The sequence below is a fragment of the Chaetodon trifascialis genome, chromosome 4 (genome assembly GCF_039877785.1).
Source record: "Chaetodon trifascialis isolate fChaTrf1 chromosome 4, fChaTrf1.hap1, whole genome shotgun sequence".
In the NCBI taxonomy this organism is placed as follows: domain Eukaryota; kingdom Metazoa; phylum Chordata; class Actinopteri; order Chaetodontiformes; family Chaetodontidae; genus Chaetodon; species Chaetodon trifascialis.
The window spans coordinates 10642421-10668933 of record NC_092059.1 but is presented as its reverse complement, the minus strand read 5'-3'; the positions used below and the strand labels follow the sequence as shown (position 1 = coordinate 10668933).

Genomic DNA, 26513 nt, shown 5'->3' with positions numbered 1-26513 from the left:
TGGATTTCATTTAACTTCCTCCCTTTCTCCTGTCTCACCTTCTCTATTCCAATCACGACCTCCACTTCCTCTAACTTTTTCCTTCTCCTTTGTTCTGTGTCATTTTCTCCTGCTTATTTTCTATCCATTTCCTCTTTTCTCCATTTTTTCTAACCACCCACCCCCTTTTATGACACCGTCCCTCCCCGACCCCTCCCTCCCCGCTCCCTTCTTTCCCTGTGGCCACAGCAGCAGCAGCTCCAACACCTGTCTCACCACGCCCCTGGCATCCCCCTGACGCCACATCCATCAGGCCTGTCCCTGGGCGCGGGGGGCTCAGGGCTTCTTGCGCTGACCGGGGCCCTCGGGGTGTCAGCCCACCTTGCCTCCAAAGATGAGCGAAACCACCTTGACCCTGAACATCTCAGAGGTAGAGAACCTTTTTGAATTTCATCTGTTTGTTGGTCTTCAAGAGTCAAATTCAGCAGGAGCAATGGGACGTTTACACATTGGTGCCAACAAATGAAATCATGTGCATTAATACAACGAAAGATTGTGCCTCTGAAAATAAATTTTTAAGACCCAAAGTTAGACCTAAAAGTAAGATTGCTCTAATTGATATTGGAGAAACACAAAGTTTTGTCTGTGCAGCTCTCAAACATGTCATCATTGTGGTTAAAATCAGAGTACTTGCTTTAGTTTCAGGCCAGTGTTTACATAAGGCTTCGTTATGAAAGTCAGTTACACTATTAAGCATTTAGAGAAGGTGTTAAGCTTCATAGTTCGTACAAGAGAGGTAGAGTAACAGACTCTGGGAAATCATCCAATATGAAACAATCAGATATCACACGTTCAAGAATGACTGTTTTCTCCATGAAATGTTTGTATTTCCTCATGTACATGTGTGCATTTGTAAGGTTATTTCAGTTTTAGTTGTTTCATACTCAAATGGCCACAAGGCAGCAGCTCTGACAACAGCCGCAGAGTAAGAAATAGATCATTTTATCATTTTAGACCAGATTAAATGTAAAGCAATACAATACATCATTTGTGGCAGGCGTTTGCGTAATTTGTACGCCAAGTCACCTTTTGGACTGAATTTGAACTTCCTTGTTTAGATTGCTGTCATAATATGGACAGAAGTATTCATGGCGCTTGAGTAAATGCAGGAGAAACGCTTTCTCCCAACGAACTCTCATTCACCCCGATAGAATATCTTATCTTTGCGCTCTGTTTCAGGCACCGAGCCAAGAGAGACTTTCTCATGAATAAAGCGAGAGCTCAAAAGAAAAAGAGAAGAGAAGGAATGAGTGCGAGCAGAAAGGGAGCAAGATAGAGAGATCAATGTGTTCATATATGTGTGTTAAGCATCTGTGTTAGAGCTTGAGCGTGTCCTCAGCTGTGTGTGTTTCTGTTCTTACATACAAGAGGAAGAAAAGATAGTGAGCGTTGAAAGAGGCAGCAGAGGAAGACAGCAAGCTTTGTCTGGTTGGAGACCAGAGAGAGGGAAAGATAGAGAGGAGACTGGAATCAGGCACAATAGCAGGTCTGTATCTTTATTAGAGAGGAGCCGCTGTAGTTCAGCCTAACCTTGGCTGACTGGAGGACTGTTGTTATTATTATCAGGACTGACGTCAAACTTTCTCTCTTTTCCCCTTTACCCCCCTCTCTCTCACTCCCTCTTTTTTCTCTACTCTGCTCTCTTTCCTTACCTTTCTCCACCCCATCCCAGAGGGAGCACCCAGCAGGGTGAGTAGTCATGCACTGTGCGTGTGCGCTCTGTCTGTGTGCGCGCATGTGTGTGCGTGTGACAGTGATAAACTAAGGGAAATGGAGACACACTGTAAAGTGGCCTCTAAAAAGGGCTGCGTGCTGCTGGAGCTCAGCCAGGAGTAGCACAGCTCAAAACCAGCACAATAGCCACTCAGCGCTATCAACCTTGAGCTTCTCAAGGTTTTCTACATCACACTAACATCTGAGCTCGCAGCATTTCGCTGTTATCTGGAAGAAAGTACAAATTGAGTGAATGGATGAACAAGCAACTGCTTGTTTATCAGCACCGCAAATGTTCTGGTAATCTACAAGACTTACAGAACAAGTGAAAGGATTAAAACCCAGACTGCCCAAAACACACCAGTTAGTGTCTGTGGAAACGAGCAAGCCCCTTGCTTGAAAATGTTTAATTGAGTGTGTGCTATCCATGTCAAAGAACCATCGAATATTTCTTAAAAGATGAACCTACAGAGATCCATTTGAAAAGGTGTTTCCCAACAGAACTGGCTCTGTTGTGTTGTTAATATTTGGTATAGACTGCCAGCACGGTAGGAGAGGTGAGGACTAGGAGGGGAGGAGAAGAAACCTATTTAAATGAGTCGTTTATGTGCATTCTTTTAGCCGGTGAATCCACTGTACCAGGAAAACAAAAATGTTGTTGAACATGAACGGAAGAGCAATCCGAACCGTTTTGTTTTAGGGCTGTATCTTCAAAGACAGAAACATGTACCCTGACCTCTTACACTGCTTATGTGCAACTGTTTCCTAATGAATCCTGGTTCTGTGCGTCGGTAGGTGCAGTAAACACAGAAGCAGTGATAATATTACAGTTTTTCTTTTGTTCTTTCTCTTCTAACATGATTGCATGTTGCTGTCACACAGATTAATACATTAAAGTGGCTTCTCAGATTAGAGGCAAGTACACAGAAGAGATTAACTTGTTCAATAATACATGCAGGGCTGTTTGAAGTCCACATTCAACCGTCCTTTAATTAAGCATGAAGGTGACATGTGACAGGATTGTGACTCAGTCATAATTGATGGTGAAAAACACGAAAAACAAGCAAAATCCGTCCTTAGAAAAACCGAGCAAATGCCACAAGCAGTGGAACATGAAGTGTATATGAGTGTTCATCTCGCCTCGCAGGTTTTGCACATACAGTATTTTATGTCACTGTAGTTAGAAGTCCCTGTTAATCGCCTGGAGAATTAATGCAGCGCAAATGGCCTGATTGAAATTCAGTGGACGTCTATGGTTTGTTCTATTCTCTCTGGCTGCTTTATGGAAGCCGTGTGAACACTCCCTTACTGTACTGGCTGCAATGGACAGCTGGGCTTCATCAGTGTAACTGTTGATAACACAGAGAGAGAGGGGGAGTGGGGGGTTAGAGGAGATGGAGAGTGAAATTGGAAAAGGAAAAAGAGAGAGAATAGGAGAAAATAGAGAGAGAGAGGTTGTTAAAAAATACCAGCAAGTCTTTGTTCTGGCTTTTATTGTGAAATGAAAATGATTTAAGAGCGCTACTGACTTAACTTTCCCTCCCGCTCTCTCTCTCTCTATCCGCAATGAAACCCTTAGCATAATTTAATTGCTAAACACAATGCTGATTGTTAAGCACCAGGAAAATATTTCTCTTATGAGTTGAGGTTTGTGCTGAACTTACCCAAGCATTACGGCGTTGGGGAGTGGAGGGAGAGATGCATATCAATTGTCGTTTGTCAAGGAGCACCACACCAGTAAAACATGTTGGAATTTTAAATTGAGGGAAAAAAAGGGACAGCGAGAGGAAGTCAGGAGAAGAGGGAAGAAGGCGGAGGAGGAGGAGAAGAAAGAAAGAAGAGAGGGAAGTTTGTTGAGCCACACTGAGGTCCATTGTGTGGTTTTCTCCAGTCCTCTGTCCAGAGCTCCTTCCTGTCGGCCCTGTGGGCTCCTTCCTGTGTGACTCATTGGTGTGTTAAGCCCTCACTGTTCTTGTCCTCCCCACAGGGGGGACAGAGAATGACAAGTGGCCCTCACCGAACCTCTGGCCCCTGCCCCGGTGCAAAAACAACACAATGCTTTGATCGGCTTTTCTGAGTGCTGAGCACCAGGCTGGGCTCTTCTGTAAATATGCCTGCACAGCTTTATTGCCCAATAATGAGAGTCATATTTTACATGAGGACTGGTGTGTCGAGGGGAGAGCGCTAATTAGCTGTATAGGCTGTCTTGTGTGCTTCTATGGCTACGTCTTAACCTGCGCTTACGTCTGCCTTTCTGTGTGTGTGTGTGTGTGTGTGTGTGTGAGATGTTATCGTGTGTTTTTATGGTTTCTGTTCATGTTTGTGTTGCTGTATGTCTTACCTGAGCTTCTATCTACAGAGTGATTGCGTGTATTGCCTGTTCCTTCACATCATGGCCTGTACATTGGCAGATGTTTTATGTGTTTGTTCAATGCTGGCTTTGTAAAAAGACGCGTTTAATTATCAGTTTTTACACCTCTGTGTCAGGTGTCTCTCTTGATGGCTTCACCCAAGCTTTAATCACCTGTCTGTGGCAGTACTAAGCGTTGGTGTGTTCACAGTACTTTCATTTGTGTCCTTGTCTTTCTCCAGAGTAAGTCAGTGTCATCAACAGACAGCCAGCCCACCGAGGAACGCCAGGGCCCATCAGGAGGCTACTCCTCCTCGCAGGGCGGAGCTGAGGCAAAGAGGAGGCGCTGTGACGACAAAGAGCCCCTTGCGCCACACTCCTATGTATGTTTGTGTGTGTCCTTGTCCGTAGGACATTAGATGAGTTGAGTTTTAAAGGCAGAATGATGAGGCCTTTCCTAAGAAACACTGTGTAGACTCATACAAAAATATTTCTGTCAGTCATGACCTATATCTGTGACCCTGACCTTTGCCTTTGTTAGCTTAATTTGCTGTGGCATGTTTCTGAACAGTGGGTGGGTCACTGAGGTGTGCTCTGGCAAAAGCAGTGAGGGGCCGTGTGCTTCTGGTGTCATTGAACCTGGGAGTAACACAACAAAGTCAGCCAACTTTGTTGTTTTTACAAACCACAACTGGCAAATCCCACTCATTCTGCCTTTAAATGATGCCAGGGAGGAAACTGACAGTTTGTAGCAGCTCACATAGAATGCAGCAAGAAATGACATGAAAATGAACAATAGCAACATAAACATGCAGTGAACAATTCAAATTAAATGTTATTAGTGTGATATTGATGTGCATGTATGTATAATTTTGACAAAACACACCTAAGACATCACAAAGTGCATGTGTGGCCATGTGTGTGTGTGTGTGTGCGTGTGTGTGTATGTGTGTGTATATGACTTTATATCAGCAGCCACACAGGGGTCAGAGGCCAGTGGCCAATTAGAGTCATGTTTTGTTTGGATTGGTCCGCTGGGCAAGAGCATGGAGCTATAGGCAATGTAATGCCAGCAAAGGGACAGCCAAGGCAGATAGCTGTAATGAATTAGATGGCTGTGTGTTTGCAGTCTGGAGGATTGATTGACACTGGGAGTCTGTGCAAGATGGCCTCCAGCTAAATCAGTTTGGCATCCAAAACAACAACAGTCCAAATCTTCCCATTAGTTCAGAGCGAGAACAGGCACAGTTAGTTTCCACTTTCTGAATGTTTTTCCTCTCTTTTCTGTCTGTTGAGCCGCATTACGGCTCCTATTTCTCTCTGTTTGCCTTTCCTTTTGCTGTTCTGCATCTCTCTCTGTCTCTTTAACACTGTCTCTCAATTTCTCCACTTTTCCCTCTTCTCACTCTGTCTTCTTCCTGTTTTCTTTTCAATTTTCAAATGTTCTCCATCTTCCTCTCTCTCTCTCTCTCTCTCTCTCTCTCTCTCACTGTCTGTCTGTCTGTCTCTGTCTCTCTCTCTCGCTGTCTGTCTCTCTGTCTCTGTCTCTCTCTCTCTCTCTCTCTCTCTCGCTGTCTGTCTGTCTCTCTGTCTCTCTCTCTCTGTCTGTTTCTGTATTTTTGTTCTCGGAATAGACTCTAGACATAGCCTGTTTTGGCTCTGTATAATTAGTTACTGATGTCACTCCACACTGATGTCAATAGGAATATCAGGCCATGATCACATCAAAGCACTGTTGCTATGGTGACTAAGTGCCATCGTTCTCACCCCAGAAGGGTAGAGAGAGAAACAGAGAGATGGCTAGACCAAGAGCAAAAATGTGCTAAGGATGGAGAAAGAGCAACACAACAGTGTGTGTTTGCGCGTGTGTGTGTGTGTGTGTGTGTGTGTGTGTGTGTGTGTGTGTGTGTGTGTGTGTGTGTGTGTGTGTGTGTGTGTGTGTGTGTGTGTGTGTGAATGAGAGAGATCGAAATGTTATTTGTGTGAAGGAGAAGTTGGGTGAGAATATATAGTATCTCCGTGTTAAATGTTGCATGGTGGACAACCAGTCAAAGGAAGCAAAGAGCAGCTAGAGATATTGATATATCGATCCGTGTGAGGACTTGTGTGTGTTTCCATCTTTATTATTAAAGTTCTGTACATGTACACGTACAGTACAGTGTGTGTCTTTGTGGGCGATGGAGAGAAAGTCCAGCCAATAAAACAGCAGTCTTATCTTTGCTCCTCAGGACAGTGATGGAGACAAGAGTGAAGACAATCTCGTAGTGGACGTCTCCAATGAGGTAAGCGGCTGATCTGTATTTAAAGGATTTTTGACATCCTCACGCTTAAAGTGGCTATAATCAATATTTTTCATATTGAAAATGGATCACTGTGAAATTGCTCGCTTGCAGTGATGAGCCCACAGAGAATTATCTCCTGACTCTGCTCTTCCCCTCAGCTCCACAGAGTTTCAGCTCATTTTTTTGTGTTTTTACAGCCCACACCTTTACTGCTTTGGTTCGCTCTCGCCGCCCTCATCAACCTCATGTTCAGCTGCCAGAAGCAGGAGTTTTCAGTGATTAAAAAAAAATCTTACAAACCCACTGCACACTACTTGCTCAGCACCTAATGGCAGACAGACAAAGTTAGCAACTAGCTGGTGAATTTGGTGCATCATTTAGCAGCTAAAGAGCCAGATATTTTCTCCAGGAGACCAAAGCAGAACTAAAAGGACGATAAATATTGGACTTAAATTGAACTCTAGTGTTGCTTAGTGTCTGTTGAATGTGTGCCACATCAGTTTTAAAGGTGATGATATGTCGCTGTTCTGTTGACACTCTGCCCAAGAAGCCAAACACTCAGTTACTGCAGGTTTAAAGTACAGATGTTCCCAATGACTAATTCAAACTTAGCCTAGTCAACTTTTCTAAAAGTAAGAAAGCGTTCAGAAAACAGTCAATATATTTATTCGGTTAAATTAAATGTCTGAAAAAATATTGTTTATATTCCAAGAGCCATATAAAACCATTAACCACATTCTTCGCTAGCCAAATTTTAAATGCAGCTGAAATTTGTGGCACTGGTCAGTCGTGTCCTGGAAGATTTCAATGTCCCGGACTAATGGGAGAAAATGTTATCTGTGTTTATGGATGCTATTTTCCCATGTTTTTGTGTGTAAGTGACTAATTGGGACACCAGTTTTTTTTAGATTGGTCCATTATTGAATGAGAGTGCCGTGGTGTGCTGCTGCAAAATGGGCGCCAATGTAAACCCTCAGGGCGTTTGCGCATCGTCAGTGTACGTCCACTAAAACAGTTTGTTTTTGCTACTGACAGGCTCAGGTTGTTATTCTATGTGTCCGACAACATTGTGAAAAGGATCCCTTTATTTTAAAGGGGAAGATCCGTGTTGTATAACCAGAAACAGCTGCGATATCGCTCTCACCAAAGCTGCCAGACTCCATTTACAGAAACAGTCATTTTATCATAGTAAAACACACTTTCATTCAAACTCAACAGAAGTTACATAACTCATCGAAACCTCCTTGGTTCATCTTGCCACTGTTCCAACAATCACCTTCAACTCTGGATTGATGAAAATATACCCTCAACTCATCGACTCGGGGACAGGGGTGAGAGAGAGAGGGTGGACATCAGAGAACCAGGGTGACTAGCGAGGGAAGCAACGTGTAATTGACTAGTCGACTAATCGTTACTAGTTTAAAGTAAAATGATGCTCTAGTTCATCTGTATGCATGTATGCTAGCATGTTAGCATACCCTTTTGATGTGTGACTTGTTAACAGCTTTATCTGAGAACTATTTAAATACAGCCTGTGAAAGGGGGCATCCTTCTATACTATATATAAATTGGTAATTAATATAAAATAAGCTTTGCAGTTCTCTATAGGAGATAAGCAAAATTTGCCTCAAAGATGCAAATTAAACATGTATGCTGTTTTAACTATGAGGGATTGTTTCCTTAGATTCATTAAGCAAGCAAGGCGGGGAGGAAATTACTATCCACAACATGAATTTGCGGTTGCTTTCCTGAAATACTTCCAAAATCAAATGATACTTGATTACTTAATAGAGAAAGACCCATTAGGGATATATGTGCCACTCTCTGTCTAATCATTGCTTAATGGCAAACTTGATTAATGGGGCAACACTTCCCACTGAAAGAAATTTCCCCATCACAAAATACTTGTGGTTAATAGTTTCTTCTGACCTCTTTAAATTAATATTCCACTTTCACCACCAACGTTTGCTCAGTTTTCCATTTCCACAATGGAAAATGTTTGACTCAAAGAACTCAGGCTTCACTTTTTCTCCCGCATCCTCCTCACAGCTACGTCCTTGTGTAAGCGCTGTACATCCCTGTTCCAGAAAATATCTTTGATTTCCACACAAAGCCACAAGTTACAAGCTTTCTTTATCCAGCAGAAGCTTTCTGACACTGTGTGGCAGCCCACACATGAATAAGGCATGAATCCAACGTTGGGAGAACCAGTGTCGCTCGCGGGAATAACTATAGATGTACTTGTCACAGCTTGGAACCACCCTCTGTCCTCTGTGTAACCCTGTCTGTCTCGCTGTCGATAGGTCAATTTAACACACTTATCTAGTTGTGTGTGTGTGTGTGTGTGTGTGTGTGTGTGTGTGTGTGGGAGGCCAGTTTGTAATTCATTGTATTTTGATTTCACTTGAAAAATTCATTGTTTTATTTTGATATTTTTTGGAGGGAGATTTTCGCTACTGGGTTCATTTCTTTCTTTCTTTTTTTAGACTTGTTCAGTTTTACTTTTGCCTCATTTAGTTTGAGGATAAATTAGAGTATTTCGACAGTCTTGGATGAGGAAAAGGTGTGTAACCCTAACTATTCACACATTCACTGTGTTAATTGCCTGAAGAATAAGCGTGGTCTGTACTGAAAGACTCAATAGACTTAATATCATAATTTGATCCATGATTATTTGTTTTAGTTTGTTTGCAGGCAGTGACTATTATTTTAGTTCAACACTCCAAATGTCACACACCAACAGGGCTGAAGCTAATAATTACTCTTGTTATTGAATAATCTACCAATTACTTTTCAGATCAATAGATGAATCCTTTGGTCTGTAAATGTCAGAAAATAGTTGTTTTATTGGACAAAAACATCCAGAACCCATTTTGAAGACAAGGAAAAGCAGCACATTGTCTACATTTGAAGCTGGAAATAGTGAATTTTGGCATTTTACTTGAAAAACATCTGAAATGAATCGATTATCAAAATACCTGCAGAATAGTGTCATTTTCTGATGATCAACAAACCAAGAAATCGCTTCAGCTCTCCACTCGTGAACACAAACACACAGCTCTGTCTTTTAGTTTTTTGTTTTGCATGCAAGAATGCTTGTTTTAATGCCAATCCCAGATAGTAACCTTGCCTCGTGTGTGTATTGCGTTTGGATCTGTGAAATGTGGAACGACTCAGCAGGTATGTAGCTAGTTCAGCTTTCCGCTGCAGTTTCCTTGTAAATAGGAAGAGCTCCTATGTAAGCTCATTATCAGCTGCCGCTGCTTGTGTTGTGAACTGTGTCTATCCACACACACACACACACACACACATACACACACACATACACACACACAAATACTTGGTCTACCTTTCTCTTCTCATCTACCTCTTCTGTGTATGTTACTGTCCTCCCTCCAACCTTTTGAAGCGTCTGTTCTTCCCTCTTCCACTGTCTCTATTCTTTTCATTCCTTCCTTCCCTCTCCTCACACCCTCCTCCACCTTCCCCATTTTCTCCTCCCTTCTCTCATTAGATAACTGCAGTCTGGTTCATGTAATATATGCAAAGCCGTTTATGCCCCTGGAATATTTTAGTTCTTTAAATACTTCACGCAGTGTACCAAAATATGTTTTATCTAAGCTCTATGTATTTTGATATTGCACACAAAAGTGGGACCGGTCTCTTGTGTGATTTGGAAATTGGTACAAAAGCAGAAAAGAAAAAAAAAATGTGACAAATGTGGGTAATGGCAGAAAAAGGGAGGGAAATTCTCTGGTGAATTGTGTGTGTGTGTGTGTGTGTGTGTGTGTGCGCGCGCGCGCGCGTGCGTACGTGCATGCGCGTGTGTGTGTGTTTTACAGAGAATGTACATGCATGTGTTTGAACATACGTGCAAGCCTGTGCATATGTGTGCAACTCTATTTGCTCATGAGGGTGAACACACCATGTAAATGTCTGTGTGTGGTTGTTTGTGTGTGCGTGCATGCGTGCGTGCTTGTGTGTGCATAAGCACTAAAATGTCTGTGCTGATCACTGTGACCCAGTGAGAAGTGCTTACTCCAGCACTCTGTTCTGGGGGAGGCAGCGTTGCCTCAACGGTGGCTCCAGTGATGAAAGCAGCTGTAACAGCAACATTATCTCCAAGTCCACACTCTACTGTACCAGCAACAGTGACAATCTCCACTGTTTCATGTAATGTTCCTGAGCTCTTAGCTGCTTTACAAATCACAATGCTGACTGTGACACTAAAGGGCATGTTGTACCCATTAAGTGAGAATCTGCAGTATTTTACTTGAAGTAATGTGTTTTGAGGTTCTTTAACCAACTGCTGGGGCACAGAAGAGATGTGCTTGTGTTTTGCAGGAGACACAGCAGCTTTTGTTGTCTTAAATATAAGATGAAAGACAAAGTAAAGCAAGAGGCCAGCTATTATGAACAGCGATGGTACCCATGGTGACTAAAAATACAATACAGCAAAATATTGTAAAGAAAAAGACAATAAGGGGGTGTTCAAAATGAAACAGCCTTGCATAAAAAATGCAAAGGGCTGCGTTTGTGAGAGCACGTTGTTTCTAGTGAAACAATAAAATATGATCCAGGAATTCCCGGTGGAGTAATAGAGCGGTAACTTTGAAGCTTTATCAGTCAGAAACACTGCACAGCGGTTTATAATATTACCGGCAAGGATTATACAGCGGAAAGTTATCATGGTGCCAATCATTTCACCTTTCTTTGCATCGACTGTGAGGCAGCAGCGCTCACGTAAAAAAGAACTCTACCAGGAATGTGTGGTTGCACACATTTGATTGGCTGACACAATGCCCTGCTGGATGATGTCACGGTCAAGCGGGGCCAATGTTTATATCAACAGTACTATGTACTATACACACATATATACTTATATATATATATATATATTCTGTAGGTGGTAAAGTATAGGAAGGGCTGTGCTAAAACACTGCAGTGAAACTGCTTCTCATCAAAGAGTAGCAGAATGCCACCTTAAGGACTCCGTCTTTAAAGAGGAAATGTCAGTGATGAAATGCTGTAAAATGGACTTGGGGGCAAGACTGAACATCAAAATACTTGACATGCTGTGTGGCCCTCTGTGAAGATAGAAATAAGCACCAGGTTACACTGAACATAATGTTTTTCATCTCTCTTTGTCATGCAGGAGCCTAACTCTCCTGCAGGCAGCCCCCCTCACTCCCCCCACGGGAATGGGTTAGACCGGGCTCCTACCCTAAGGAAAGAGCTCCCGGGCTCCTCAAGTACCGGAGAGGCCCCCTCTACCCCAAACCCCCGCAGCCCCACCCCAGGGAAAGCCAAGGACCCTGCACAGGTGAGACAGACAGATTCTCAGAGTTGCTGCACTCTGCTGACTGGGAGGGTTCTGTCTGCTTTATGTTAATATATTACTGTAATTTTCAACATGTTTAATGAGACTGAAGATATTCAGCTTTTTTTTTTTTGTAATAAAATGATATTCTTTTTCACTTAATACCCTTAGGTTGTCCATTCCTGTTACATGTTATGCCATCATTTATGGTGTTTTGCTTTGGGAATAAAAGCACTTAAAACTCGTACAACCCATAACTATTGTACAGTAACTAATCCTTGTCCTATTAAACTCTATTGAGAAGCTACATGGATATCTAGTGCAGTTACAACAGCTGTGCCAGTACAACCGAGGCAAATTCTTCTCTTTTCATTGAGATTAGTTAAAATGTCATTCTGGAGGTTAGTGTAATAAAGGGGGGTATGATGGGCATTGTAGGTCCCATGACTGGTCAACTACCTGTTTTATTTGTTACATTTCTTGTCTGATGTCTCTACAGATGGATAAGTCCCAGTCTCCATTGTCCAAGTCTGGCACCCCATCCCCGTCCCACCGTGAGGCCCTTACCCCAGGAGCCCCAGGAGCCCCTGGTCCCAGCACCTCCTGCCTTCGTCTGGTCAGCAAAGCAGCATCCAGTGCGGACCCCCTTGGTGAGACTGATAGAAAAAGTGATTTTGAGAAGGAAAAAGTTGGAACTCATCATTTAACACAATTACAGAACTCATTTCATTTTAGTTTAGCTGCCTGACTAGAGATAAAATATGTTTAAAGGTAAACCAAACCAGTTAGACCAAAGACCGTATCTCCTTCAATCAGACTGTCATGAGTTGGATGGGATTTACTCCCAGTCTGCCTCCACCCTTCATGCCCTCTTGCCCCTCCGTTTTTTTCCATTTCCTCATTTGTTTATGCAATGACTGTTACCTTGTAATTTGTGCTAAAATTCTGTGCCAAATCTCTTAATTTGATCAAAGCAAAACTAAACAAACATTTTGAATATTCAAAACCTGACTTTAGCGATTACCACTGCGTTCTTGAGCAAGGCTTTTAAGTGCTCTCTGCTCCTCTGTGGCCATCAGTGAATACTTATGTCATGCTAACAGATCCCTGGTCTGAAACTTTGGTGGAACATAAACTAATAAAGTCTTATAAAGGAAAAGGATTTCCATTCTGCTCAGCCCCTCTGTGACAGTGCTTGTGCTATGTATTGTTCCCCTTCTTTATTTCCATCCTTCAACCCCTCCTTCCTCTTCTCCCTCCCTCCCCAGCTCTCCGCAGTCCCATGTCTGTGCCCCCCGGTTCATACCCGGCTCATTTTGGCGTGGTGTCCCACGCAGGACTGAATGGGGAGCTTGCCAGCCCAGGAGGTTTCGGTGGCGCTCTGACTCTCTCCCCACAAATCAGCGCAGCAGCCAACGCCTACTCCCGAAGCCCCATGGTGAGCAAAGGCCAAATTATTCTTCTGTGTCAAGGTTTGATTTATAGTTCAGCATCTGATCTAACCCCCTGACTGTCATAGCACTGTTAAAAATTAGATGAATGTGCTCTGCGTTTCCAGGTTTTGTTGTACATTCATTATATTCTGTCCAGCATCTGAAACATATGTAAACACAAAGCAGCCCAAACAGTCCAATCACAGTTTTTACAGTCTCCTGTGGCCGCGTAGCTTTGACGTGTAGTTACATTTCTGTCGATGTGCGAGTCAGCTGTCGCGGGACCGTCGTGTAATGTAGCCACTGGTATGTAGCCTCGGCACATAGCTCCCACAAGACTTCAGCCTAACTCCGGCTCAAGGCAGGATGTTCACCGCGGTGCCCTGTTCACCACCCTGTCATCAGTCTGGGGAGCGCCAGTATGCTCACAACATTACATATCACTGTCAGCGCACTCACACACTTCACACAGTTTTCAGAGTGCAGACTTTTTGTTATATCCTGTAGTAAGAAGCCTTTGTCCTCTTACAACTGTTAAATTGTACCTTTATCTGATAAAAAAATAGATTCATTTGCATACATGTTGTCTGTACTTGCCACACGTTTTAATGAATGTTGTCCAGAAGTCAGCTGGTGCATTTTTGAAGTCAGTCCTTGTCAAGCTGTTAATTGTTTGCCTGCTGTTGTGTCCCCACCAGGTGGCCTATGACTCTCGGTCTCACCTGAGGGCCCCAGGGCTGTCCTCTTCTCTGCCTGGTTCCTCTGGTGGAAAGCCGTGAGTTTGCATTTCTGTAACACATGAACAGACACGCAGGTAGAGATGCAACGTGAGCAGTGTGGGATGAAATCTCAGTACATCTGATGCTTTGTCAGTTCGTGAATGTCGCTCTGTGGATATTAAATTTTGGAATGAAAATTGGAGGTTATCTTTTGTAGACACATACTTAAAGCCTTTTACTACCATTAGTGCGTACATACTTGCTGTATATTCCCCAGTTAAACAGTGCAGTTAAACATTTAATTTTCTTTCCTATTAATAGAAAAGGAAAAAAGAAATGTGTGAAAGCTGAGCATGACAATCATGTCAGGCTAAGGAAATACAGACGAGCAATACTTCCTCTAAGCTGCTCACTTTGTTTCTTTGTTCATACTCAGGGCTGCATTAACACTGTCTAACACCTGGAAACCCTGAATACTGTAGATGTCAAGCGTCCACCTTCTCCAACACACTCTCATACAGTCCGTTCGGCTCTGCTGACCGAGGAGCTTTGTTGTTTTTGTCATTTGTTGCAGAGTAGCAGGTCATTCTTGTGGTGCTAATTTGAAATCATAAAACACCTTGGCTTCCAACTGCTACGGTATTGATCGGCCATTAGCAATGCCACACTGACTCTGCCCCGTAAGACAATCTGCCATTATGCATTCCCGCTCACAGCTTCAGTGGGACAAGTAATTGCCAGAATTCGGCAAATGCGACTCGAGTCCCAAGGCCATTATGGTGTCGTCAGATTTCACTACTTGCACACAGACTCGCGTGTGGTTGCAATATGTATATTTACCTGTAGCTCCTCTGCTTTCACTTGCTCATTGATTGATTGATTCTGTCTTGTCTGTCCTGTCGTTGGCCCATTCCTCCAGTGGTTCAATTTCCTTTGCAGTACCTAATAGCAGAAAGTCAGTTTATTTTTAGCTATAGCTCCGCAATTGTGAAGTATTCAATTATCTCTGCTCTCTTCCCTCCGTCTTCTCTCCAGCGCCTACTCCTTCCACGTGAGCGCAGACGGCCAGATGCAGCCGGTGCCCTTTCCCCCCGACGCCCTGCTGGGCCCGGGGATCCCACGTCACGCCCGTCAGATTCACAGCCTGAACCACGGAGAGGTGGTGTGCGCCGTCACCATCAGCACCTCGACGCGCCACGTCTACACCGGAGGAAAGGGCTGCGTCAAGGTGTGGGACATCAGCCAGCCGGGAAGCAAGAGCCCCATGGCCCAGCTGGACTGTCTGGTGAGGCATGAGGGAGGAAGTGAAACAGGCACACACAAGTGTTAAAAGCAGAAATTGGTACATTGACAAACATTCGCATATTGTTCCATCCAAACAAACGTGTGTATGCACAGTATATTCACTTAGCTGGTTTATTGTCCATGTCATCTTTCCTCTTCAATTTTGAAAACTGACATCAGAATGCCCACATTTGTTTCCAGAATGTGCCCAATCATGTTACCATCTGTCCCGCAAACTCTTTTTATCCTTGATCCACAGCAGGCATAAGCGAACTTTTTTTTTTTTTTCACAATCAGAACAGGGATAATTACATCCGCTCATGTAAAATCCTCCCTGATGGGCGAACCTTGATTGTCGGCGGGGAGGCCAGCACGCTGTCCATCTGGGATTTGGCCACGCCCACCCCTCGCATCAAGGCGGAGCTGACGTCATCTGCCCCCGCCTGCTACGCTCTGGCCATCTCCCCCGACAACAAGGTCTGCTTCTCCTGCTGCAGCGACGGCAACATCGTCGTCTGGGACCTTCACAACCAGACTCTGGTCAGGTAAGAGGAGAGAGGGAGGAGAGGACAGTGGAAGGAGACAAAGCACATTACAAAAACCTCCACAAATAGATTGTAGCTAGGGGAGAGCACAGAGGGAAGAGGGGGGAAGGTGAGGGAGAGAAAGGCTGGAGGATGTGGAAATATTTCAGGAGCTTCTTGAGGAAAAGAAGATAAAATATGGAAGAAGAAAAAAGGAGGGAGGAAAAATCGTTGCAGTCTGGGGTTTCCTCAACTAACCTATGGTCAGGTGTGTGTGTGTGGGGGGGGGGGGGGTGAATTAGCCATAGGGGATGTGGGTGGGATGAAACAGATTCTGGCAGGGTAGGAGAGAGAGGAATTGAGGGAGATGGGGAGGAAATTACTGTGGTAAGGAAAGAAGAAAGGGGAGTACAGGAGAGAAAGGAGAGGCAGGTATGGGTGGGGTGAGGACAGTGGGTGCTACGGGGAGGGAAGGATTCAGATATATCTGGTCTGACACCTCCAAGGAAAAAAGCAAAGAAACACACAGGCTGCAGAGTCCCGTAGAGTGTTTGATGTATCTCCTCCCTGCAGGCAGTTCCAGGGCCACACGGACGGAGCGAGCTGTATCGACATCTCCAACGACGGCACCAAACTGTGGACGGGAGGCCTGGACAACACGGTGCGCTGCTGGGACCTCCGGGAGGGACGCCAGCTCCAGCAGCACGACTTCACCTCGCAGGTGAAAACACACACACGCACACTTAGAAACTCGCACACACTCTTTCGGACATGAGGCGTCAAACCATTCACTCTTATATACTTGTATGTGTGTATACTGGCGAGCTGCAGCAAACGCCACATCAGCACCTCAGTTGGCATACGTGTGCATATGAGATTACATGGACAGGTAGGTGTTGCATATGTTGTACTAAATCAGGTGTAGTGTACGTTCAACAGCCCAAAGCCGCCTACGCCCGTGTCTCCACTGTGAGTCTGTGCAAATTGTTGGCGCGTGTCCAGAGGTCTGGTCAGATCTTAGACGTCTTAAGTAGGCGCTCATACCCAGATACTTCACACACTGGTGTGTACACACACGTCTCACAAGGCTCCTAAACATATACACAGCAGCACAAATTCACCTCACAGGTGCACACACACGCGCGCGCTTGAAGAAATAAACAGCAGCAGACATGTGTGCACATGATCTTTTTTAACTTTACAGGTACGTACAGTACATTACCAGGTCATCACAGCACATCACATTGCACCTACACAGAGTTCACCTCACAAGTTAACACATTGACAAACACCAACGTGATTTCACCTTACAGGTGCCTTCGTACACACGCTGCCTCTCTCATTCGCTCTTCACTGTCACAGCAGAGCTATAGAGTTGACCACTGTTGTCAGATGAGTTTCGATCCACCGTGTAATGACTTTCTCTCCCGCTTGCCATCTCTCTCTCCGTCTACCGTTTTTCCCTCTCTCTCTCTCTTCTCCAATGTATTATTTCACTCGATATTTACCTTTATTATGTCATTCTACTCTTTCCTTTTTTTTACCTTTCCACCACCTTTCTATTCTCACTCATCATCTTTCTCTTGATATCCTTCATTCCCTCATTCCTGCTTAATTCCTTCATCTGTCCTCCCCACTTCCCTCCATTGTTCTCTGTCTTTCATCAACATTATCTTCTTTCCTCCCTCATCCCCCATTTCCTCACATCTTCTCCCCCATTCCCCGTTTCTGTTTTCATTTCTGCACCCTTGCTTACCGCCCCTTTATCTTCTGCCCTCCACCCCTCCAATCCCTCCATGTTTTTCTCTCTCCATTTCACTTTCTCTCCTTCCTTTCACTCCTTTCTTCCGTCTCCAGATCTTCTCTCTGGGCTACTGTCCGACAGGCGAGTGGCTGGCTGTGGGAATGGAGAGCAGTAACGTGGAAGTCCTGCACGTCTCCAAACCTGACAAGTACCAGCTGCACCTTCACGAGAGCTGCGTCCTCTCCCTCAAGTTCGCCTACTGCGGTATGGACACACACTCTCACACACGCACACAGTAACTGGGATTGGTTTCTAAAAGTTTCTAGTATATTTGCAGCCACTTACAAACATTTATCATTACTCCCTGTGTTATTAATGTGCAGTATTATTGTGCCTTCATCGCCCCTTTCCTTTTGTTTAACCTGTAGCAACCTCTGTCTGTCTGTCTGTCTGTCTGTCTGTCTGTCTGTCTGTCTGTCTGTCTGTCTGTCTGTCTGTGTTATTTCAGGCAAGTGGTTCGTGAGCACAGGAAAAGACAATCTGTTGAATGCATGGAGGACACCATATGGAGCTAGTATTTTCCAGGTGAGGATCAAGTGCACTGCTCTGAGGATGTTTATGCTCCGTGTGTATGTATGTGTGTGCATGTCTGTCTGTATTTAGGGCAGCAGAGTCATCTGTTTGCCGGTGTGGATAGTCTTGTTGAAACTATTATCTGCTTCCTGTCCCTGAAACACACGCTCACACACACACACACACACACACACACACACACACACACACACACACACACACACACATACACACACATAGAGCCCTAGAGGCAAAAAAGAGGGTTCAGAGGGAGAAAGTGAATGATAAACATTTTTTTAAATTCCAGGTTTGTTGATCCGTTGTGACTTGTGGAGGTTTATCAGAGAGTGCAGATTGCGAAACACCCATACACACGTACACACACACACACACACACACACACACACACACACACACACACACACACACACACACACACACAAACACAGACAACAACAAATGTAGTAATTCTTTCATGTTCAATTGCTCCGTCGATATGCAAAGGTGCAATATTTTTAGCTGAGCCAGTTCATCTGGATGTGAATGAAACTAGCCAGGGGAGATGAATGTACATTTAAGGTAAGTGTTTTGTGTGTGTGTGTGTGTGTGTGTGTGTGTGTGTGTGTGTGTGTGTGTGTGTGTGTGGGTGGGTGCGCGTGTGTGTGTGGCTGTCATATTTCTGTAAGCTACAGTGGGCAGCAGGGTTGGCGGCTCCTGTCTCTCCCTGTGGACTGAAAGGAGAATGCTGGCTATCTGCTTTGTTATCCAAATGCCAAACGATTCTCCTGCCAAACAGCTCCCTCCTGTCACCACGTTACACAGAGCTGCTCTCTCTCTCTCTCTCTCTCTCTCTCTCTCTCTCTCTCTCTCTCTCTCCCCCCCCTTCCTCCTCTCTGTTTATCACTGTCCTCTCCAGTTTCTGTCTCCTTGCTATTCTTTAAGCCCCCCCGCTCCTCTCATGCCTCTACACCCATTTTTCCTCTTTCTCTCCTTGTCTGTCTGTTTATTGTTGTCCTTTCTCCTCCTCTGTGCTTACTCATCTTTATCTTTTTCTAATCTATCTGTACCTCTACCCTCACGTTTTTTGTCCGTCCTTGTCTCTTGGTTTATCACTGTCCTCTCCACCTTCCCTTCCATGTTTTTTATTCCTTTTTTCTTGCTCTCCCCTTCACATTTCTTTATGCACAATCTCTTCTACCCGTTGACTGGTCATTTCTCTCCCTCTGTCTGTGTCTTTGCTTGCTTACAGAGTACAATTAAATATACAATCCTTGAAGAGGACAAATTTCTTAAACGGTATAAATACACAGCAGAGCAAAGGTTTTCTCTTTGCTGGTGACACGCAGCTTGTATGACGCAGGTTTATGGACACGTGATGCTGTCTGTGTGTAAGAATATCTAAGCTTTCTGCGTAAAGTGGGAACACAGACTTGTTTGTCTGCGTTGGCCTTGGGGATGTCAGTTTTGGTTAATTTTGCAGACAGCCATTAGCTGGTAACATTTTGAGCTGGGCTGCATCTGCCAGTCAATCGTGTCCTGGAAGATTTCAATGTCCCAGACAAATGGGAGACATGAAGGCCAAATGTTATCTGTTGGTGGACCTCATTTTCACATGTTTTTGTGTCTAAGTGACTAGTGGGGGCAACGAGTTTTTAAATTTTCAAGTATTGATGGAGAACATTGCAATAGGCATCCTTCCTTCCAGGTCTACTTGAAGTGTTTGTTTTAACCACTGACGGGCTCAGATTGTTGTGACAAAACTATAGAAAGAAACCTTAGAGAGAAAGACCTTTTTTTAAACTGTGATATCCTTTTTATTTAACCAGAAACAGCTGCTAAATCGCTCTCTCCACAGCCACCAGACTCCATTTACAGAAAGAATCATTTTATCATTGTAAATACACTGTAATCAGACTCCACAGAAACAAAATAAACCTTCTTGGTTCGTCTTTAATCGGTGGTTCTGCGTGTCTGTCTGTAAGTTAATATTGACGCACACATATCTGTTTTACAGACAGACATGCAGAACCAGTCAATCAGTGGTCAGGCTGCTTTCTCTTCATCTTCAGCTGTTTATCTGCTCCTGTCGCCTGTGTGTTTAAGGGCCAAATAACATATCCAAAAGTCCAAAAGCTCGTCCATAAGCTGCCTGGACATTTTGTGCTAATTTGATATTGTCTGGGTGTTTCTTGGCGTTTGAAATGCTGGAGGATCAGTCGTGTTGTCCATCAACAGGAAGGTATCTTCAACTGTTCTGATAATCAATCGATCGTCATTGTTCAACCAACTCTTCAGTTTCAGTTTCTGCCCGTTTTTGTCTAAAGTGATAGTGGACATTTCATTGGCCGATCAGTTACTTAAGAAATAATGTGAAAATTATGATGAAAACAATCATTGTAGCCTTAATAAAGCCTTAATAAGACATGCAGTATGTAGATTAACAGAAAACATTAGACCAAAGTAGAACAAAAGGCTTTCGCTTTGCTTGTGCCTGCAGCCCAAAAATGCATAATTTCTTCCAAAATGGATCATGTAAGTATTGTTTTCTTAAGTCACATATTTGGTGAGGAAGATGCTCTGCCTGTAGATTACAGCCTGTCTGTTTTCCTGTTGATAGACAGGTCAGGTACAGGTGTGCTAATTTGATGCTTTCCTGATGGTTCTTGGTGTTTTAACTTGGTTTGGTTTCATGAAAACATTCTAATATGTTCATGAAAATGCAACAGATTGAGGGATGGGCTCCTCCAAACTCATTTTTTGGCTTGTCATTACACCCCCAGCCCCACCTGCTATCTTGGTACAATATGAGGGATCCTGTGTGAAATGGCTTCTCGCTGGTGGCTTGATGATTGACAGTCCTGCTGTGCCTGTAGCGGGGAGGGGAGGAGAGGGGAGAGGAGTTTGGAGAGGAGGAGGGGTCAACATAACAGTGGGAGACAGAGTGAAAGAGGAGCCTAAGAGGATGGAGGGGGAAGACGAGGAGGGGGAGGAGGAAGGGAGCCTGGGAAGAAAGGAAGGAAGATAAATGATGATGGAGCAGTGGGAGGGAGAGGAGGGGGAGGGAGCAGAGGGAGCTTTAGATCATCTGAAGCCAGGTGCCCAGGTCTGGCTTTCAGACACGGAGGAGAGAAGGGGGGAGGATTGTGCATTTTGCCAGTTCGTGCACACCGTCGGACTTGTGCTGCTTGTGACGTTTAAACCTGCAGTTAATGAGGCTTCATCTCTCCAGAGAAAGAGCCGCGTGGCTCACATGGAAGCAGACGAATGAGTCAGCATCCTGGAGCTGTGCAGTTGTCTGTTTGGAAATAATTGCCGACTGTTTTGAAATGCAAATATGTCTTGTCTGATTGAGTATTAAGTGATGAGTCATATCTTTTCTAACATCTTCCTCTTTGTGTTTGTGTCTCTCCATCTGTCTCATCCATCTATCATCTCTCTCTCTCTCTCTCTCTCTCTTTCGCTCCTGGGTTTGTGTCTCTCGCCCGCTCGCAGTCCAAGGAGTCCTCGTCTGTGCTGAGCTGCGACGTTTCCCCGGACGACAAGTACATAGTGACGGGCTCCGGGGACAAGAAGGCCACGGTGTACGAGGTGGTGTACTGAGGGCGGGGATGAGATGGGAAGAGACAGGGCGGAGATTTTGGGGTGGTTTTTTTTTTTTTTAATTTCCTTTAAGGAGGATGGGGAAGAGCAACCAGTTGCCCTGCCAACTGCTCCTGATCCTCATTACATCAGCAACAGCAGCACCCCCATCTCAGTCCTCCTGACCCCCATCCCTAATACATCACCCCTCTCCCCCCTTTTTTCTGTGATATAAGCTACTGTGGAAGCTCCCAAATGCCCCCTCCCTCCTCCCCCTTCCACTTTTAGCCCAAGGATGAGGCATGATAGCAGAGAGAGAGGCAGAAAGGGAAGCAGCAAGATAAGAAGGACAAAGGAAAAGGGCGGTGGAGCATAAAGATAAAGTCAGGAAGCAAAAGAGCGAAAGACAAGAAGGAGGAGAGAAAGCGAGAAGGAAAAGAGATGACAGGGAGGAAGAGGAGGAGGAGGAGGGAGGCAGGGTAATTAGGGCTGTTTCCTGATTAAGAGCTCAGTGGAAGGGAGGCCCCCAGAGGAGGCGCGGAGCGGCACTGTGGGAGCGCCAGCCAGGAGCACTGATACCACACAATCGATTCATTAGCCAGACAGTGGAAGCCTTAATGAGGCTGACGCCGCAGCTCGCTCTCCCCAGCGAGAGGTGTCAGGAGCTGGGGAATGATGACGCTCTGAGATGGAGGGGGCCGCCTCAGATATCCACATACACTAACATGAAACATAGACCTGCTCACAAACACATAGCACACACACTCAAGGCACACATCATCTGGCAAGAATACACGCACACAGGCACACTCACACTCGGATACACCCCCTTGAGGTAATCGTTGGAAGACACAAACACACACACACACAACACACAGAGCACCCAATTAAACATTCATCGCAGCGCTCCCCGTCTCACTGCTTAATATCTATTTTATTTTGGTCTGACAAAGGCAGCGTCTAATGAGCAGCGGAGTCAATGGGATTCTCCCAGGGCCAGCAGACACAAACAGAGAACATCAGCCGAGCTGTCCCCCCCCTAATTCCTCTGGATTGTTCTCCTGACACCGGGCGCTGCACTCACTCTCATTAAAGGCACTGTCAGCTAGATGAAGTAGCAGCACGCCAACTTCACTGTAAGGCAGACAAGAGGGCAAATTAACACCACCCGATTATGCTATCATCAGCAGCCAACTAAGCGGCGACTAATCCGAATCCTTTCAAATTTTATGCAACTAGTAGCTGTTTTCATTTGCAAACCAGATGAGATTATGTGTTTTATCAGAGTCATTATCTCCATCTGCGCCCGCCTGCTGATGTGCTAGTGTTCAAAGTGCTCTGGCTCAATCTTGTTCAGTAAGCTATTGATTGCTTTTAACTGAGACGCTTAACACCTGGAAGGGAAAGTTTGGCATTTTGGGAAACGTGCTTATTCGTTTTCTTGCAGAGATTTAGATGATTGATACTGCTCTCTCCTCTGTGGACTAAGTATGAAGCTACTGTTAGCAGCCTGCTAACCCAGCTTAAGACTGAAAATGAGGAGCAGGAACAACCTATAAGCACCTTTGAAGATCACCAGTTAACATGTTACAGCTCCTTTGTTTAATCCACACAACCAATGCTAAGTGCTCGACTATTTCTTGGTCTGAAGCAGGTTTCCTGTTGGTTTCCTGGTTTTTACACTTCAGTTATGGTTCAAATTACAGAAATGAGGTATAACATGTTAATTGGTGATTTTAAGAGGTGCTGGTGGGTGGATTTCGCAACCTTTGGACAGAGCTAGGTTAGCGGTTTCTGCTTGTTTCCAGCCATCACGCTAAGCTATGCTAACCGACAGCTCATCTTTAAAGCTCATCTTTGAAGATGTTTCAATCAAAGTGTTTTAATGCACATTTTTAAGTGTCACACTAGAGAAGGTTGATCAAAACACTTCCTCAAAAGTTGTGGGTGTTTTTTTGGTTTTTTTTGCATAATGGAGATGGAAAGACAGCAAACACGTAACTCCTAAACTCCATCACATAATATCTCATGAATAGTCGCACAGTGGATGAAAACAAGCATTCGTTTGCTAATTCTTTTGATTTTCCTGAAGTTCTGTGATACATTCAGATGGGAAAGAAGCACATTTCCCCAAATTTCAAACTGTTCCTTTAAGCCCGATTCTTACTTTTCCGGCCTCCTTGTATCATATTCCAAACCGGCAGGCAAACTGTATATCAGAGCTCTCTGCTTCTATAGAACATACGTCACAAACGTGTAGACTAAACAGGCACATTTCAAGCTTTTCTTTTATTACTCATTTATTTCAGTATTTTTTATGACTAGTGATTGCTCGTCTTATGTAATGATATGTTCATGTATGGGGGTTTGCCTATGACTGCGTTTGGGGTTCGGGGGAGCAAACAGAAAGGGACGCACTCACACATGGAGACATACAAAATCAAGTGGAACACAGCCGGGGAAACACCTTTGTTCTTTTCTTTTTGGTTTTTTAATCAGTGTATTTTTTATCCTTGGTGGTGGTGACAGGCAGAGGGCGTACAGCATCAGCAGTCCCGTGTCAAGAAAAAAAAAAGACCCTCTGTCTTACGTTTGCTGTTTTTGTTTTATCCCATTTTTTCAAAAGTGGTAGTAAATGTGCTATAGTCTGTTTTCAGTCCTTATTGTGCAACTAAACTATGTTTCTGTTGAGTCTGTGGTCAGTGTACAGCAGGCGTCGGCTGCGACATGACGATACAGATTCAGCCATGGAAGAGGTCCCACTTTTTACTGCATGCTTGTTGCACTAACGCTCCACTTCTGTTGACCGAACGGGACGAAGCTGATGTGATTCAGGAGGCGCAGCCACAGTTTTACAGAAGGATGAATTTTACATGACAGTATGCAATTTAGTTCCAATTGTATAAACTTTTAGCCAGATTTGTCCGTGTTTCTCGCTGCAGCGCTAGTGCAGGATAGACTAATGAGGGACTTCTGCAGTGGCTACTGTACCAGCGAGGAGTCAGAGATCATCTGTACAGTTTAATGCCTTTGCCTGCCTCTTTCCCTTTCTGCCTGTCAGCCACAAGCAGACCTAAATGATATTCTCATACACAAGCTTGTATACTACACAGAACGACGCTGTATAATGGCTATGCATTTGATGGTATACCGTGAATATTTGGGACATTGTATTTGATACTCTTCTTTAACCGTCAGTAACGTCTCTCCCCTCCTGCCTGTGCTTTCTCTGTTCCAACACTAGAAACCCTTTTTGATTTCAGTTTTCCAAGCCCATGTTTGGTTTCTCTTTTAAAAAGCCAAGGACCTTTTTTTTTTAAATGCACCGTGTCTTCTTCCCTCCTGATGCGTTTCCCATGTGCTGTACAAGAAAATACTATGTGTGAAAAATAAACCAAACTTGTGTTCATCCTTTCAGGTGTCTGCCGTGTCCATCTCTTTGCACCCCTCCCCCACAGATTTTAAATGCAGAAGGAAAAAGCCAAATAACCATTATTCTCTCCACCTTTTGTCCTGTTGAAAATCACAGCCTTTCATCCAGTGAGAAAAATGTCAAACTTTTCAGTAACCTGCAAAAACTGAATTTACAAGAGCTCTATCATAGTAATTTTGACACACTGAGGACATTGTCCATCCCATCACAGGAACAGAAAAAGCAAATTAGTGATGAATTTTTCTTTCCTCACAATAAACAGCAAAAATCAGCGGGTCACAGCTGACCGACTGCATTGTGATTCCTGGAGTGTGACCAGCGATGGAGGCCTCCTCTGGTCTCTTTAGAGAAGTTGCACACATCAAGTAAAGCAGAAATACTGGAGCTCATTTTCATACATTTCCATATGTGTAGAATTTTAAAAAGATGCTGACATGGTGGGCCTAAATTTAAAATACAGAAAACTGGCATGCCAAATATCTTCAAAGGCTGCGTTGTTTAATTGGCAGCTGAGATCATTCTTTGCATATTTTGAAACCTGCTCCGAAGTTTTTGGACTATCTTGCATGATAAATAAGTCCCAATGAGGCAATGGTGCTATAACGCCGGTAAGAAAAGATTAGTTTGCTTTAATCAGGGGCTAAAATGACTTCATCCTGGAGCGATATGACCAAAGCACCGAGCGGGCCGTGCTCTGTTTCTTCATTCTTCAGTCCACTGCTCACACTAGTTGGACACTATAAAAGAGATAATAGCCTTGAGGCTGCTCTGTGCCGTGATCACAGGTATTAACAGCAGTGTTGTGCATTTTAAAAAGGTCAAAACCACAGTTTCAATCTTGCACCAAAAGAAACTAAATGATTTATTATCCACCTGCACGCCCATAATCCTTCACTCTGGACAGGAGATAAATACTTTCATTTTTCCCCCTCATGTTTACTTCTCTCTCAGTTAAAGCTTTTTGTCTTGGCAGGACAGTCACCGTGACACACATAATCAGAGAAGAACTCCCTCTTGGGTATTATTGCTGTAATAATCCATCCCTCAGCCTGCTGTGCTGCAGATCACCTTTGTCTCGCCACACTTTGAGCCAGCGCAGCACAAAAACAACTGTACGGCCGCGTTATTCACCGAGGGCTCCAGTCACAGAGGAGCCGTGCATCCTGACTTCCTCCACGCTGTGGGCGCTGCTCACCACTCACATCTTTCTTTTTTTTTTTTTTTAACCAAAAATATTTCTAAGATGCTTCCTGGCAGCTCGCAGTGAGCACACGCTATTCTGGCTGTTATGGTTTAAACAAATATTCAACAAATGCTTCTTTTGATTCCCTCGCCTCCCTGAATTTTAAAAACATCCAAGTTAAACCTGGCAAGACCCTGATTTGGTTCCGATTCTAAAACACTTTTTGACAGCCAGAAATGTGGCAACACACACACACACCACACACACACCAAATCTGCCTCCTTTCTTCACACCTGCGTCGATACGTAAGAAGTGGTTTCAATCTGTTTTCCTGGGA

General features: G+C 44.3%; 1 protein-coding gene across 3 annotated transcripts in view; it reads left to right on the top strand.

The window, feature by feature from the left end:
- Positions 1–24977, top strand: part of tle2b (TLE family member 2, transcriptional corepressor b) — an 82006-nt gene extending 57029 nt beyond the window's left edge. The window contains exons 7-20 of one of the 3 annotated variants that reach the window (XM_070961549.1): positions 229–409; positions 1712–1728; positions 4345–4485; positions 6331–6384; positions 11540–11707; positions 12204–12354; positions 12973–13142; positions 13836–13912; positions 14892–15141; positions 15438–15685; positions 16238–16385; positions 17522–17672; positions 17917–17993; positions 21474–24977. In XM_070961549.1, coding sequence (XP_070817650.1) covers positions 229–409; positions 1712–1728; positions 4345–4485; positions 6331–6384; positions 11540–11707; positions 12204–12354; positions 12973–13142; positions 13836–13912; positions 14892–15141; positions 15438–15685; positions 16238–16385; positions 17522–17672; positions 17917–17993; positions 21474–21581 — 1941 coding nt within the window. In that variant the 3' untranslated portion in view covers positions 21582–24977. The remainder of the gene's footprint in view (positions 1–228; positions 410–1711; positions 1729–4344; positions 4486–6330; positions 6385–11539; positions 11708–12203; positions 12355–12972; positions 13143–13835; positions 13913–14891; positions 15142–15437; positions 15686–16237; positions 16386–17521; positions 17673–17916; positions 17994–21473) is intronic. The other 2 variants (XM_070961550.1, XM_070961551.1) reach the window with 2 other exon arrangements.
- The last annotated feature ends 1536 nt before the right edge of the window (positions 24978–26513 follow it).